Below are 15710 nucleotides of genomic sequence, written 5' to 3'. Positions count from 1 at the left end.
AGTACATTAGATTGAGATTACAATGTTTACTCTCATTTGTCCCATTTATCTCGCTCACATTTATCACATTAAACAGGCCAGTTTATGTTCATCCATAAAGTTTATCCTTTTGAGACATAGTCTAGTCAAAAAAATAGTCTAGTTTTACGAATATCTCCGAGATGATTTAAGAAGAAATTATGCCCATTTTTTTCACACCAAATGTTTGTGAGATGGTCAAAACAACAGTATTAATATATGATCACTATTTATACACTCTATAATAGTGTTGGGTTTGAGCCCACCCTAGTTGAGTCCGAGTCAAGTCTGAGTCTTTAAACAATCGAGTCGGAGTTGAGTCCGAGTCGGACTCAAGACAAAGTCCACAACAGGCCAAGTCCGAGTCAATTCCGAATGAATCTGTTAAAGAATCTGAATTAAAATTGCAACCGTAAATTCAACATATATTAATATTTTATGCTTATTTTAACATTTACAACTAAGAAAAACAGTTTGTCAATATAAATGTAAAAAACAAATGATTAGTATCCTGCTGAATAACTTCAAAGTGGTTTTAGAATGAAAGCATATTCTTTAGAAGTATGAAGACAAAACTGTCCTTCAACACACTTCTTACTGCGTTCTGTCGATATTTCAATTACTTGTTGCTTTTCCCTCCACTCAAACATAGACTAAAGAAACTGAAAGCTGAGTTAGTCATTGCAACCATAGTTATTATTATTATTATTTCTAATTATAATTTAGTTTTTATTTCTACTTCATTTTCAATTTGTACATTCAATTTAGTTTAGATTTTTTTATGTAATGAATTAAATACATTTAATGTGTTAAATACATTTAATAAATGGTAATATTAAAACATTTAATAATGCCCATAAAATACAACGACATAAAATAAAAACAGAAAATATCGTATACCATTAAAATAATATGTATATAATACAGAAAACACTTCATAATTTTCAGTCCTCCTGCTGTGTCCAGGTGTAGCCTAATACCCTAGTCAAGATGAAACTCACCTTGGACTGATGTTTTGTTCTTTTCACATTGTAGTTAGTATGGATATTAGGTGAATAAAGACTTCTCCCCTCACTTGTGTTCTTCATTGTATTTTCTGACTTTTTTGCCAAGTCCCAGCTTTACAGGTAACACACAGAGGTTGCGCTACAAATATGTGTTGGACTGAGTTTCCACAATTTCCATTATGGTCCATTTCATCCGTCATATTCGTTTAAATATATCTGATACGTAGTAAATATGATTTTGTCTTGATATAGTCAACATTTTCAGTTTGAAATGACTTTGTGTAGTAAGTGTAAATCTGATAAAACTTGTGTTATATTTAATAATTTGCAGAGTTGGGGAACGTACTTATGTTATTGATTTTTCTGGATGAGAGCGGCAAAGCACGAGTGGCAAACTCCAAAAAAATCCTGAGTCCAAAAGGCTCGATCTGAGTAAAAATGCATCCGAAGTCCAAGTCCATTAAAATTGAAAATTAAAAAGTCTGAACTTGAGTACCCCAACATTAATACTAATTTTAAGTAATAAAAATTATATATGCATACATAATCTGTAGAACATTAAGACTTAAAAGGCAACATTATTCCAGAATTTTTAAATAAAGATCTGACAGCTGTTTAAAGTCAGCATGTGTTTCTTAAGCGATTTCAATTTATTAATAAATAAATTGTTTCGGAGGAAGTAGGAAGTATCCCCAAAAGGTATGGGGGGGGGGGGGGTCGTCATGTGTCTGTCTGTGGGAGAGGGAGAGCGGTAAAGCTCGACACCTGGGTTGTATTACTCGAACACCTGTCTCTCATTATAGTGATGGGGATGGAGACCTGATAAGGTGTGGGTGTATGCGCGCGCACTGTGGGTGTATTGTATTGAATAATGAAGTGACGCAAAGTGCAATTTGCTATTTTCCTGAGAAATAGGTCATTTTTATAACCAGCGCAAAGTGTAAACTCAGTTCCTGCAATTGTAGTTTGGAGATTCCACCTGCAGGTGGTAATAAAGTCCATGTCCAAACTCTTAAAATATAGTGGAACATCAAATTATGTCCCTGATGATCAGAGTTGTATAGCCATCTTATGAAAAAAAAAAAATTTTTTTTTTTAGATTTGAGATAAACTTTCAAGAGGTCATGGTTTATTTTTTAATGATTATTACTATTTGTATTTATGATTAATTTATATTGTTTTTTTTTCACCGGTAGTCAAAGTTGGAGAGGGTAAAATGTTTGGATACAGTATAATTTTTTTAACCACTTCGTAATTTTTATTACATTTTTGTGTTGTTTGAAGTGTAATTTTGAAATTAGAAAATGTTTTGTTTTAATTGTTTCGTGTTTCAATAAATAAATAACATTTCAAAATTGATAGGTAAAAGTGCATACCGATACAATCACTGTTAACACTAGCCCACCAAGTTGCAGTAAATGCGCAAAAGAGCAAAATATTCAGTTATTCTAATTCATTGCATACATCATTTACACAACCAACTTCTTATGAATGTGCTGTCTTTGTATATATTGCTGTTGTTTGACAGGGAATGGACTATATGATAGGAAGCATATGGTGAAATAACCAGAGAGGAACCTCGGAATTTAATTGCACTTGAACCAGCCCATTCGCGCTTTGCGTGCACGATTTTGCGAAACCCACTTGTGAATAGACTTAAGCTGCCTTCAAGTGCACCTAGGACACTCGTACCACCAAGTCAAGCACTCGTTACTACGACGTGTCACGCATTCAGGTAGAAAACAAAATACGGTAGAAGCCAAACTTAAACAACTGCACAATGAACGACGGGAAAAGCCCTTTTTCTGTTCTACCGGTGAATAAACATTTGTGAATAAACCTGCCTCGCTTATAAACAACATACATGATTTATTAATGCATGGTATCTAACATAGTATTCACTAATTTGCTTAACGCAAACTGTGAAGGGTGAGTCATTAGTTGATATATTTAACCAATGTATGTTATTGAAATAAATTACAGAAGATTTAACAAAATCATTGCTTTTCATCATATTTCATGTCAATATGCCCCTTCCGAAGTCCCAACTTGGAAACTCGTGTATCATCTAGAATTCTAAGTTTCACAATCGTTAATACGACTTCGCAGAGTCATTCATGTAGTCAGAACTCGTAATTATGATATTTCGAATCCACTTGAAGGGCACCTTAGAGAGCATGCTTGCACAAAAATTCTAAAACTTCATGACCATGCCCACTGACTTAACGCTTATTAATTACAGCATAGAGCTGCACTATTAAAATAGGGCCCTTGATGTGATATGTTGTTACCTACTGTACTTAAAGGGTTAGTTCACCAAAAATGAAAATTCTCTCATCATTTACTTACCCTCATGCCATCCCATTTGTGTATGACATTCTTTCTTCAGCAGAACACAAACAAAGATTTTTAGAAGGATATTTAAAGTATGTAGGTCCATAGAATGCAAGTGGATGATGATCTGCACTTTAAAGCTCCAAAAAGCATAGGTAGTTGCAGTAAAAGTAAGTTTACTGCAAGTCGAACTCTAGTGGTAAAATTATATGATAGCTTTGGGTGAGAAACAGATAAATATTTAAGTCCTTTTCACAATAATTGTTTACTTCCGGTCACTCTCCAATAAGCATCCATGAGGGGAATCGGTTCACACTGCCTCTCACGTGACGCTAGCATGTTGGCATGTTCATGTGAAAACTGATGCAATACAACCAGAAGTGCAGCTTGATTTGTTTACAAGTTGCAGTTCACAAGCTTCATTGGTTTTGCTTTCGTTTGAATATGCCAGCGTACGTCACGCGAGAGAATGCGTGAACTGATTCCCCTCATGGATGTGCATTAGCGAGCGACCAGAAGTAAACAATTATAGTGAAAAGCAGGGTTGCACAATTATTGAATTCTAATTGCAATTACGATTGCGGCAATGAACAAACGATTGAGCAATGAAAAGGCAATGGCCAATTAGAGATGCTTCAATTAGTCCTCCGTCCTATCAGTAATGACAACTGATGCTAATGAGCAAGTTTTAATGTTTTAAATTGTATTGCCCAGATGCTTGCATTAGGTTTCACCTCTGTTTGTAGTGGCACATGAAAAATAATACTGAACAAACATTAACTGACAGTCGAATAGAAGCCGTAGGACGAAAGCGAAATGCACTATGGAATTATTTTGGATTTGTTACATGTTGCGCCGCTCACAACGTAGATAACTGAAATGCTCCCATTATAATCAAGGCATCGACATGGTGTAAATAATTTATTGAGCTGTTGAGACAGCTTCTTTTTTTTAATGGGAGCATTCACAAGAGTGCAAAACTCTGTGCGGAGTGTCAATGAGCTTGTGCTGACCTTCGAGGCTGAAACAGAATAAAACTGCAGAGAGTGACAGCCGTCATTTTAATGGGAGAGTTCATTTCATTGCTTGATTTCTGTGCACAATTTATTACAAATTGTAAATTTTTTGTTTTGTCATGTTAATAAGTAGGCCATTGTGAATTTGGTTTGTATAAAATAGCAATAAAGTAATTCAGCTTAACTGTTCAAAGCTTGTTTTGGAGGTGTATTCAACATAAAGAATATGGCATGAATGGCATATTTCACAAATCACTATCTTTGTTTTTTCAATCTGCTCTACTTAGACCCATTGCTCAGCAGCTGCAAGATTTAACATTTTCGAATTGCACAAACTCCGATCGCAAATGGCTGCTTTTAATTTCCAAAGTGCAACCGCTAAAGCCAAATATGATCTAATGCTGATCTTACATGAACATAATCACCATTGAAGATTCAAGGGGACGAATGGGCACCCTTCTTGTCACCACCGCGCTGACTGAATGAAGTAACTTGGTCAATTTAAATCAGTTGTTAATAAGTTTGAATGTTATATATGTCATATTATTTAATGTACGTGGGGATGTGAATTTTTCAACCTGTTACATGTCACACTGACATATTGAATCAATTAAATCTGGTTTTGTCAGTAGTTCAGAAAACAACTACACATATTACTTCTATACCATAGATATCCCTTTAAAATACATTTTATTAGCCTGATCAATAATTATTATTACAACATTATTACAATATTTGTAATAGAGTGCAACTCATATCCACTGTTGAAATCTGCTACAATGCTAATAATCGCGACTACAATATCAAGGGCAAAAACGACAATTGTAAATTTTTTATTTTCATATTTGTGCAGCCCTAAAAAAAAAAAAAAGACTTTAAAATATTGATCCGTTTCTCACCAAAATAGATCGTATCGCTTTAGAAGACATTTAACCACAGGAGTCTTATAGAATACTTTTAATACGACTTTTTAGAGCTTTGAAGTGCTGATCACCATCCACTTGCATTGTAAGGACCTACAGAGGGGAGATATTTTTCAAAAACCCTCATTTGCGTTCTGCTGAAGAAAGTAAATGACATCTGAGATGCAATGAGGTAAATTATAAGAGATGTTGGGTGAACTATTCCTTTAAGTGTGCAAACGACAATGCTACTGTCGGATGTGAAATGAATTCACATTGCAGATTTATGAGAACAAATTAGCTTTACCTTTATTTAGAAGACAGCAGCATATACATATTGCTATAACTGCACAACCGCATATGCTTTTGTCTCCCTTTGGTTATTTGCTCATAGTGAGCATTCCAATGTAAGTTTTAAATCAGTAACTGAGGCAGAAATCGTCTAAGATCCGCGTGTTCAATTCATTCTTACCTCTTCCTGAAAGCCCAGCGCGTGTTTACGTAATGACGTCACAGTGCGTGATGACGCTATCCAGGGCTGAAGCTTGAAATCCCGAGAGGTCCTCTAATTTCTCCAGACTTCGTATGTTATTCCTGAAAGTGCATGTTCTTTTCAATACCTTATGTCAATAGTTACATGTTTTACTCAGTATACCTTAACCTACTGCAACTCTACATCACACACACTTATATCTGTAAACAGCTCATTCCTTAAAAAATACTATGAAAACAAATGTTTTCATTAAAATACATAATTACAGTTATATTTACTTCTGTAAAGACATAAATGATTATGGGATCTCCTTAAAACAGTGTAATAAACTTTAATAATCTTGCTGTCTTTTTGTTAAGTTTCTTGTTTGTTTGTTTTTTGTTTTGTTTTCTTTCTTTTGTTTTTCCACAGTGGTGTAACAATAAGAAGTTATTGTAAAATATATGCATATATTGTTGTTGTTTGTAATTTATAATTAATTATTAATTATTATTTTTCATGTTTCTACCATATAAGAAAGAAATGTGAATAGACTTTTATGACTTTCTTCTTCTAAAGTAAACATATATATATATATGTATTTATTTATTTACATTTTAATTTGGGCTTTTTTCTTTTGTGACACAGCAACAGATATACCTAAAGTAAAAAAAATCATATAATTTCTGATATATTTCCTCTGTACTTGTACTGTACTGTACTGTATATGCAGACGTTAATTCTTGTCAGCAGTTTGTATGTTTGTGAATATAGAATTATTTCTTCAATTTCAAACAAATCAGTTTGATATATTTGAACAGACATAAATGTAGGCCTCTTAGGTAAAGTGCTGTGTTTGATCAACAGCATTTACTAGCCCTTCAGATACTCACCTGAATGGAATGCAAACAGAACCACTGCAGCCTCGTACCAAATTAATTACAGCTTCACTTTTCATTTTAGATATCTTATAATTTGGTAGAAACTAAGTGTTCAAAATAAACAATTTCAAGTGTCATTATCATAGGACTGCTGAAGTAATTTTCCCACTTATGCAATTATTTGTTTATTTTTAGAGCAATTAACAAAAATTGGACCGTAAAGAAAACATGTATTGCAGAAGAATGTATCATTTATAAAAGTACTGTGCTGTATAATCTGACAGGGCCAATTTATACAGTAACCTCAGCTTCTAAAATGAAATGGACTGTCAACCCTGCAGGGAGAAAAGTGACTTGAATAGTTCCTTGAAAATTAAACTTGAGATGAGTGAGTTGAGAAAATTAGCAAGGTCATGGTTAATGGAACTCCTTAGAGTTCCAACTTCGAGACTTCACAGTCAGTTTGGCAGCCTGCAGATGATGTTAATTTAGCGCAACCCAACATCATTCAACTTCAAAGAGACTAATAGAAGGCTATCATACTGTGAGAGACTTTGATAAGGTGGATTATATTGCAATGTGTAATCCACATCAAAAAGTAAAGGTTCCAGTAATTAATTAAATGATAGCAGGGAACATTTTACCAGGAAATATTAAAGCCTGATGTTGATAGCTGTTTTTCTGAAATTTATGAAGGTGATTTATAATTTGGATAACACTAGCAGCACATATGAGAAAGACACACACACACACACACACACACACACACTATAAAGGTACTAATCTATTTAAATAAAACCTTTGTTATCATGCTTGGCTTTATGATTATTCTGTATTTTATGTAAGAAATTACATTTGTAAAATACTCAAATTGATGTTTGTCAAATTGTGAGTAGAATTCAGTGACATGTTGCACAGGCTTTCAAAATTAAATTGGGCTACATTTATTTCGAGCAAGTTCAATTTCAAGAGAAATTACAAATAAAAATTAAATTATACTTCAACAGACATTTCAAAAATCCCAACAACCACAGCCCCCCTTTATTTATTTAGCTAAAAAGGGGAAAAAAGGAAAAAACAAATAAGATGAATAAAGTGGAATTCTTTTTTCCTTTCAGTCAAAAATACAGTGTTTTCACAATATTGTATCAAAAGTTCCCAAATTGTAGATTCTCCTTCATCAGGTAAGTGTAGTATTAACAGCAATTCACATCAATCGCTCCAGATACAATAAATGCTCTCTTTACGTAAAATTTGCTCCACTTGTAAGGATCCTTATTTACTAAAATATATCTATATCAAGGAACTATAATACTGTACACTACAGTATGAAATAAATATAATTAGGAAATATAAAATGAGTCACATAAATAAAATGGTAGTTTAAAATAAAAGTGAATTTTGTATTGAACAAAACAAAACAAACCAAGATAATACTGACAGATGACCTTAAAAATACAGAAAATTGCACAAACAATATGTAAACTAAACAACTGCAGTCTAGATATACTAATACTGATGTAGGTATTTCAAACAACAAGGTGAAATATTTTATTTAACACTAAAGCAGGTGCAAAGAGAACACTAGTTGACTTTGCTTTTTACTGTACAAGGATGGCACTTGCAGAAAACACAGGTGAAAGGGTTTGCATATAAGGCTTTTCTCGAACGAAAAACGCAGGGGTTCTGACGAACACTCATACAATGAATATTCACCATCATTAGTTTCTCACACACTTTCCTTCCACCCCTGGCCAACCTTAAGACTTTGTATGTTTAAGAATCACATAGGTATTGTTTTTTTTTTTTAGGTACAATTATTTCATTAAATGCCATGGTGAGACCCCCAAAATAGTGTGGCTGGTTAGGAAAACAAAGGTAAAATCAAGGGTATCACAGGAAGTGATAGACGAACTATAACACTGACACACAACTGCGTCTTCAAATGCAGTATAAGTACATACTGTATAGGCAATGCTTTTTTTAACATAAAAAAGTTGTTTTTCTTTTCTTTTTTTGATTTTTCATTTTGCCTTTTTTATAATACTTAAGAGTGCAATGTCCAATTTGTGCTACAACCACATTGAAACACAGGAGTTATATGGAAATAAGCACCGCTTATGTACATTTTAAAAACCTCTCTTTTTTTAACTTGACAATCGTTATTTTTGCATAATATGGATTTCTTCATGTTTCAACCTAGTTTATGATGCCTGTTTTTTGGCACTCTTTATTTTAATGAGTGCAAGCCTCAGGCACACGCTCAGATAACCAAGTTGTGGCAGTGTGATACAAATGTGTATCTGGCTCAAAGTCCCTCCAAAGGGGTGGAAGAAGGGCGCAATACAAGCTTGAGGGAAAACAAAAACAAAGAATGCAGGAAGCTTAATCCGAAATGCAGTAGTTAATCAGCATCCTCATTCTTGCCGTCAGGATTTATTTTGCTTGCCAATTTTCCCTCTTCTGAAATCTCGTCTTCTGTCCCTCCTGTTACTTCACTCTCTTTCTCATCTTTAGCTGTCCCATCAGGGCTCTGAGTGTCAAATCTCTGCTCCTCTTCCTCCATCTCCACTTCCAACCCTGTCACTTGCGGATACACCTCCTCTGCCTCTCTGGCCCCATCCTCTGTGCCATCTCTCAGTATGGTGTTTCCTCGTGTGATGTCCTCAGCCTGGTCCTCTGGATCAGAAAACCCCAGAGGGCCGAGGCCTTGAAGGTAAGCCCGACGCATGAGGAGCTCTGTAGGCTCCAAAGGTCCGCCGTTGTCATGGCTATCTTTTTTGGCAGCCTCACGCTCCTCCGCCTCCCGTTTGCAGTAGGAATATCGGTGGTTCATGTGCTGCGAGTAAGAGCCAGAGTGGGAGAAGCGCTTGCCACATTTGTCACACTGGTAGGGTTTCTCGCCCGAATGTAGGCGTGAGTGCTCGATGAGGTGGTGCTTGTGTTTGAAGGCCTTCTTACAAATTTGGCACTGGTGAGGCCGCTTTCCTGTAGACACACAAAGAGAGAGGAGCCGAAAGGTTAGCACAGCATCAACGCCATTTTAGGGCATCAAAAAACTGTACGGAAATGCACAAACTTACATTAAATAGTCTGTATTTAAAAGGATAGTTCACCCAAACAAAATTAAAATTATATCATCATTTACTCACCCTCATGTTGTTCCAAACCCGCATGGAACTCAAAAGAAGATGTTAGTCAGAATGTTTGCCTCAGTCACCATTCACTAACAGTGTATGGAAAAGAAGATGCAATGGAAGTGAATGGTGAATTAGTATGTCATTCTACCTATGTCATTTAGGGTGAATGACATACTAAGTCACCATTCACTTCCATACTTATACATACTCACTTCCATATCTTTTTTCCATTCAATGGAAGTGAATGGTGACTGATGCCAACATTTTGCCTAACATCTCCTTTTGTGTTCCATGCGGGTTTGGAACAACATGAGGGTGAGTAAATGATGACAGGACTTTCATTTTTGGGTGAACTATCGCTTTAAATATAATATTTCTATTTTGTTTGCATAACAGTTAAATGTAAGGTAAATTTACTGAGACACACATTGTTTCAAGTTATAACATTGTACTGTAAAAATAGTTTAAAATAGCCCTCCTTGTTGAGCACTGAACTGAAACTGAAGGTGAGGGGAAAGCCACAGTCCTGAGGTGCTATTCTGAGGCTGGCTGTGACTGTTCTGAATGTAGCTAAGAAGATCGGGTGATTATGGTTCTATGCTGCACAAGGTGAAAGCAAGGCAGACAGAATCTCTGACAGAGTTTGATGACATCATGTCTTGAGATTAAAAAATGCTTAGACAAGACAGCAGCCTTGTGATGCATATATCCCTTACAACAAACAAAACATCTCACCTCCGGCACACTATTGTCATTCTGAAGCCATGATCACAACAACTGTATTGACTCTTAGAAAGAAGCAAATTTAAATGAATTCCAGTCTAATCAGTGATGTAGATGGGACTTGCTATTTGGCATTAAGTAATTCCACCAGAAACATACTTGCCTTAAAATCCCACACACTCGCCATCGGCTTCAAGCACATGAAAAGTTGTACTATATTCTTGGCCATGAATAGCCCTGGCATGCCTGCAACACCTTCCATAACAGCCATACTTAAGATGGTCCCTTTCCCCACCTCCCTCATCAAGTTCAAAAATAGGCAAGATGGCAGATTCCTCTCTATGCATTCCAACCGAAGAATGCAAGTGAGGGATGATGCAAACATGTGAAAGAGAGGAGTTCCCCAGGAGGGGAGGTCACATTGTGGCATTAAAAATGCAACACACACATAAGGCTTTCATACACCTGGCATACTGTGCCATGTTGGTATGCCAGTTAACTGCTCTAACAATGTGCCTGCATTCTGACTGGTGTTCTACAGTAAATGCTGAATTTACAAGCTATGTGAGATTTGTTTTTCATTGAACAAAATGAGTATAAGAAAGCTTGTGAGAGCATCTTCCATTTAAAGAGGAAACTCAAGTATTTGTGTCATTTTAGCTGGATTTTAAATATCATCTCCCAGAGGGATATTCTATTGCTTTTTCATAGCACAGAAGACATAAGGGAGTTCTCAGTTATAATTCATTTAAGGATCAATTCTTTTGTCACAGATCTTGCTCTTAATATTCCTTAGGAGAAATAAAAATAGACAACAATGGGGCGGTTCTTGGCATACTGGAAGAGTATAGAGCAATAAAGTTAATGTTGATAGCATAGCTCTGATAATTTGGTTTTGGAAGAATCTGATGATAAATGTTCAAAATTATATATTTGACTTTTGATTGCATATTTTGGTGTCTTGACAAATCTGAGACATTGTGGAGATCTCTTCTAAAGTTTACATTTGGTCTCAATCTCATTGCTGTCTAAAGACAGAAACAATTGAGATATTAAAGAGATTCATTTATGATTTATCTTTCTTATGGGCTGTGTCACTTAAGGTAATATATATCCCCTTTTAGCCTGTCAAAAAGAAAGAAATCATTACACCGTTGTCATGGGTTTGAAATGTGCAACCAAAAATGGCAATGGACAGAAAAAAAAAATTTAAAGCAGGAAAGGAATGAAGAAATAAGAAGTAAAAAAACACAATGTGGTAAAAGGAGATTACTTGGGGGTGATGGACTAAGGTAAAAAAAAAAAAGAGTTGTCTAAATGTGATATACCTGTGTGCTCATATTTGTGTCTTAGGAGGGAACTGGTCTTCTGGAATGTTTTGTCGCACAAGTCACACGCGTACATACCACTTTCAGTCTTCTTAATCTTCTTCCGGGTGAGCAGCGACTCGCTGTCTGTCAGATCCTCTAGCCCTGACAGATAGTCCCCTGCACTGTCCAGTAGCTCCCCCTGCAAGACAAACAGATTTTAGACACTTTATGGACAATCCTAACCTGCCATTAATCCTAATCCTAACCTGCCACATAGGAGGAGACAGCATCTGCCCCATGTTTTATACCAAGTCTGGACAGAGCTTATCTCTGTAACCTGTGTAAGGCCTTTATTGCCTGAAGATGTCTCAAAAAGAGTGACATATGGGCTTGATACAGACAGGACTTTAAATTGGTTTTCTTAGTTTAGTAATAAGAGTATAGTAGACATAGTATTTTGAGGAAGTACAGATCTCTGGTAACATATGAAATTTAATGGAGGCATTTTGTAATTATTAAATAATTATTTAATGTATTTATTCATCTTATTAAATTGTGCATCATAAGACCGACTGTTACACAATGATTTAATTCAGCTTTATCAAACACACAGTAAACTCTAATGCTCAAAATACTTAATTGTTTTGAGTAAATAAAAATGAAATAAATTACACATTAGTTCAAATAAATGAACCTTAATGAGTATTTAGAACTTTTTCTTTCTTTTGAGTTCACAAAACTGACACCATTTAAGTAACCTGAATTTTTTTATTGTTTTGAATTTAATGTCTCTTTAAATTTATAGGAACTTAAATTTAACAGGAACTGGGAAAGGGATTTCTATTTTCCAAAATGCTTTAAATGGCACTCGAAATGAAGAGTAAACGTTAAAATATTAAGTGCTTATAAAGTGTCTTTGTGCAAAATGTATGTAATGGGGAGACTTATTAGTTTTGCTGTGTTATTTAGAATAGTTTCTGTTATGTTGGAGTTTTAGGTGTTACCAGTATGGTGATTAGTGGTGCTTGATCTTAGGTTAAGGACAGGTATTAGTTAAGTATGCAAGTGTTGCTCTACTTATTGAGCAATTCCTATGCTAAACAAAGCATGATGTTATTAATTAGCATGCATTCAGTGTGCTAACATTAACTGCACTAGCTAGATCTTACTAGCTAGTTACAGTAGGTACCCTATATTTGAAGTGTGTAAATTGAGATTACAATGTAATTTAAAATTAAGTTCAAAAGTTAAATTTCAAGTTAAATGCCATCAAAATGTGCAAGTTATCTTACATAGTATTTCAAATTAGTAGCATTAGCATGTATGTGTAGTACAAAATGAAAATCAGAAAGTACTATTAACTTAAAATTGGGAGTTTATTAACATAAAATAAATTTGATGGGACTGACTGCCTCAATTGTTTTTTTTTTTTTTTTGTTCTGCTGACTTATTAGGGTTCTCAGTTAACAGTTTAAATGTAATTGGAATGGTTTTGTATGGGATTGCTATTGCTATTTCAAGGTACCAAAATATTTTATTTACCTGGAAGCCTGGTTTCCGCTGGTATTTCCGACGTTGCTGCATCTCAGCAAAGGTGGCTGCCCCTGCTGCATAAGTATAAGCCATATGTGGTAGAAAGCTCATGGGATCCAACCCTGGGTAAGGCCTGAGTCCTGGGATGCTGGCCTGAGCTGGAGACATGAATGTAGGTGGAGGGAATGCTCCATGAGGTGGAAGAGAGGTGTACATATGGCTGCTACAGAAGGGGTTTATGCTAAAGATGGGGCTTTGAGCTTTCTCGATTTGATTTTCATTGGGCCCATTGAACTCCTTCTTAATTTGGGCCAAGTTTAAAGGTTCTGTTCCCTGTTCACGTGCAGAGGAGTCACTACTGTGGTCAAAGGAAAAACCATTTGGTTTGGTCCTCCGTTCTGCCTTGGAAACTTGTTTTGGCAAAGACAAGTCAAGTGGTTCCCCATGGACATCCTCCGAGGCGAGGCTGTTAGGGGTGTACGAACTGCTATGTGAGTTTTTCGATGATGACGACGAGAGGTTCAACGGTGAGGGTGTTTCAGCTCTCAAACGGTCCACAGAGTCAAGTGGCTTTTCATTGGTCTGCCTGATGCCTGTAAACTGATGTGGTTTGGACAGCCTGTGCCCTGAATCGCCATTGGTGATGGCTTGAATCTCTGCTGTTGAGTCGCCATATTGGCTCATAGAAACAGGTGACCGGGTAAGTGCTGACTCTCGGACCAAGCCATTGTTAATTTCTGCACAGTTTCTCTCAGGAGATCTTTTCCTAGACAAGCTGTGGTGAGATTGAGCTTTCCATTGCACAAACCAATCCTTCACAATCTCCTGAGGAAGACCTACTGCCATGGAGATCTTCCTCAGTTCCTCAGAGTTGGGATCAGTGTTCATGGCAAAGTAAGTATTTAGTACTGACATGTGATCCATGTAGGGATTGACCGGGCTGGTGGCATTCCTCTCAGAAATGGATAAGTCCTGCTGCTCAGTGCCAAAAAGTCCCCTGTGGCTTGGTGGTAAAGAATCATTAGGTTTAAGGACAGCCTTGATCTCCTCATTCATCTTACAAAGGTAGCGCTCATGTTGATGCAATGGAATAGGGCCAGAAAATGTCTCCTTGCAATACTGACATGAGTATGGCACATATTGTGCATCCCTCATCTGTGCTTTGTCTTCTGATCCAAGATCCATGCCATGGCTGGGTCTTTCTTTTTTGATATCCATAGCCCGCCTCTTAGAATCTTCCGTTAAACTCTGGAGACACGCTTTGGCTTCATTGACCTTTTCTAGTGTGTAGTCAATGATGGTCTTTGTGGGACTGTTGTGATCAACGCCAAGGAAGCTTTGCTTGGATGCTAGAGCCAGCTTCTGCTCCTCCATCTGGGAACCTAATTCCTTCATGTATGCTCTGAGCTTAGAGATCTCTTCTGGGTTGCCATCCATCTTCTGCCTGAAAACTGTGTTGTCCACGATCTGAAGAACCTTCTGAACCTCACTCATGTTGTTGCTGAACCCCGGATATCCCAGTGGATGAGAATCCAATACAATACCCAGGTGTTGCAGGGGGTGCTGAGACGAATTGTGTATCCCTGGAGAGCTCCCCCCATGGCCACTGCCATTAAGAAAGGCTCCTGGCCCACCATATTCTTGCTGAGATGCAATCATGAGACGGTATTCATTGAAGTCCATGGGCTCAGACTTGATGTCTTGGTGGGAAGATGTGTCTTGGAGGCTCATAGACCTGCCATTCTCCAGTTTGTGACGGAGCTGAGCTAATGCAGGACTGCCAGGGGAGGATGCCGCAGAGTTTGGTGATGAACCAGGCTTGGTGTTGATTCCATGGCGTACCCGTCCATTAATAGAGATGAGGCCAATACACTTCTTGCTACTTATGTGGGAGCTGTAGGAGCCAGAATGGGAGAAGCGCTTCTTACAGTTGGAGCACTCGTATGGCTTCTCACCTAAAAAAAAAATAAAAACATTATTTATATCTATTTTATTTTGCTATGTTCCTTTTATTTATTTATTTTTTAGCATTAAACTATTATTTTACTGTTCTGCTTGATGAATGAAGGGATCTTAATTCTTGCATAATTATACAATTATGGTTTTAAATATTCATTATCCACCCTGACAAGCCAAACCACAGTGAATTACCATTAGGCAAATTAGAAACATCTGAGATAAAATTAGCTATATTTTATATTGTCATTCATCTTATAGCTCTTATGTAAGGAGGTTCTCAACATCTCAGCTTTGCTTACCACTGTGAATGCGGAGGTGCTCTTTCAAATGATGCTTGTATTTGAAGGCTTTGCCACACTCTGTGCATTTGAACTTGCGGTTGCCGGCCCCTTCGTTTGGCAGTTGTGGCTGATAA

The 15710-nt window shown here is 36.6% G+C and overlaps 2 protein-coding genes across 7 annotated transcripts in view; both read right to left on the bottom strand.

Moving 5' to 3' along the window:
• Window positions 1-5778, bottom strand: part of LOC127659051 (glycosyltransferase-like domain-containing protein 1) — a 70117-nt gene extending 64339 nt beyond the window's left edge. For 2 of the 3 annotated variants that reach the window (XM_052148677.1, XM_052148676.1), the window contains exon 1: window positions 5750-5778. The gene's annotated coding sequence lies outside the window, so the exon portion shown is untranslated. The remainder of the gene's footprint in view (window positions 1-5749) is intronic. The other variant, XM_052148678.1, reaches the window with a different exon arrangement.
• Window positions 5779-7418: 1640 nt separating this feature from the next.
• The window catches only part of LOC127658701 (zinc finger E-box-binding homeobox 2-like), a 67899-nt gene continuing 59607 nt past the window's right edge, over window positions 7419-15710 (bottom strand). Inside the window, exons 7-10 of one of the 4 annotated variants that reach the window (XM_052148135.1) lie at window positions 15595-15703; window positions 13346-15291; window positions 11900-12002; window positions 7419-9618 (exon numbers count right to left, since the gene is read on the bottom strand). In XM_052148135.1, the coding sequence (XP_052004095.1) occupies window positions 9035-9618; window positions 11900-12002; window positions 13346-15291; window positions 15595-15703 (2742 nt within the window). In that variant the 3' untranslated portion in view covers window positions 7419-9034. Of the gene's footprint in view, window positions 9619-11821; window positions 12003-13345; window positions 15292-15594; window positions 15704-15710 lie in introns of all 4 variants that reach the window. The other 3 variants (XM_052148136.1, XM_052148134.1, XM_052148133.1) reach the window with 3 other exon arrangements.

Source organism: Xyrauchen texanus, chromosome 18 (genome assembly GCF_025860055.1).
Source record: "Xyrauchen texanus isolate HMW12.3.18 chromosome 18, RBS_HiC_50CHRs, whole genome shotgun sequence".
Taxonomy (NCBI): Eukaryota; Metazoa; Chordata; class Actinopteri; order Cypriniformes; family Catostomidae; genus Xyrauchen; species Xyrauchen texanus.
The sequence above is the reverse complement of the archived record's forward strand: the minus strand, read 5'-3'. Positions and strand labels throughout refer to the sequence as shown.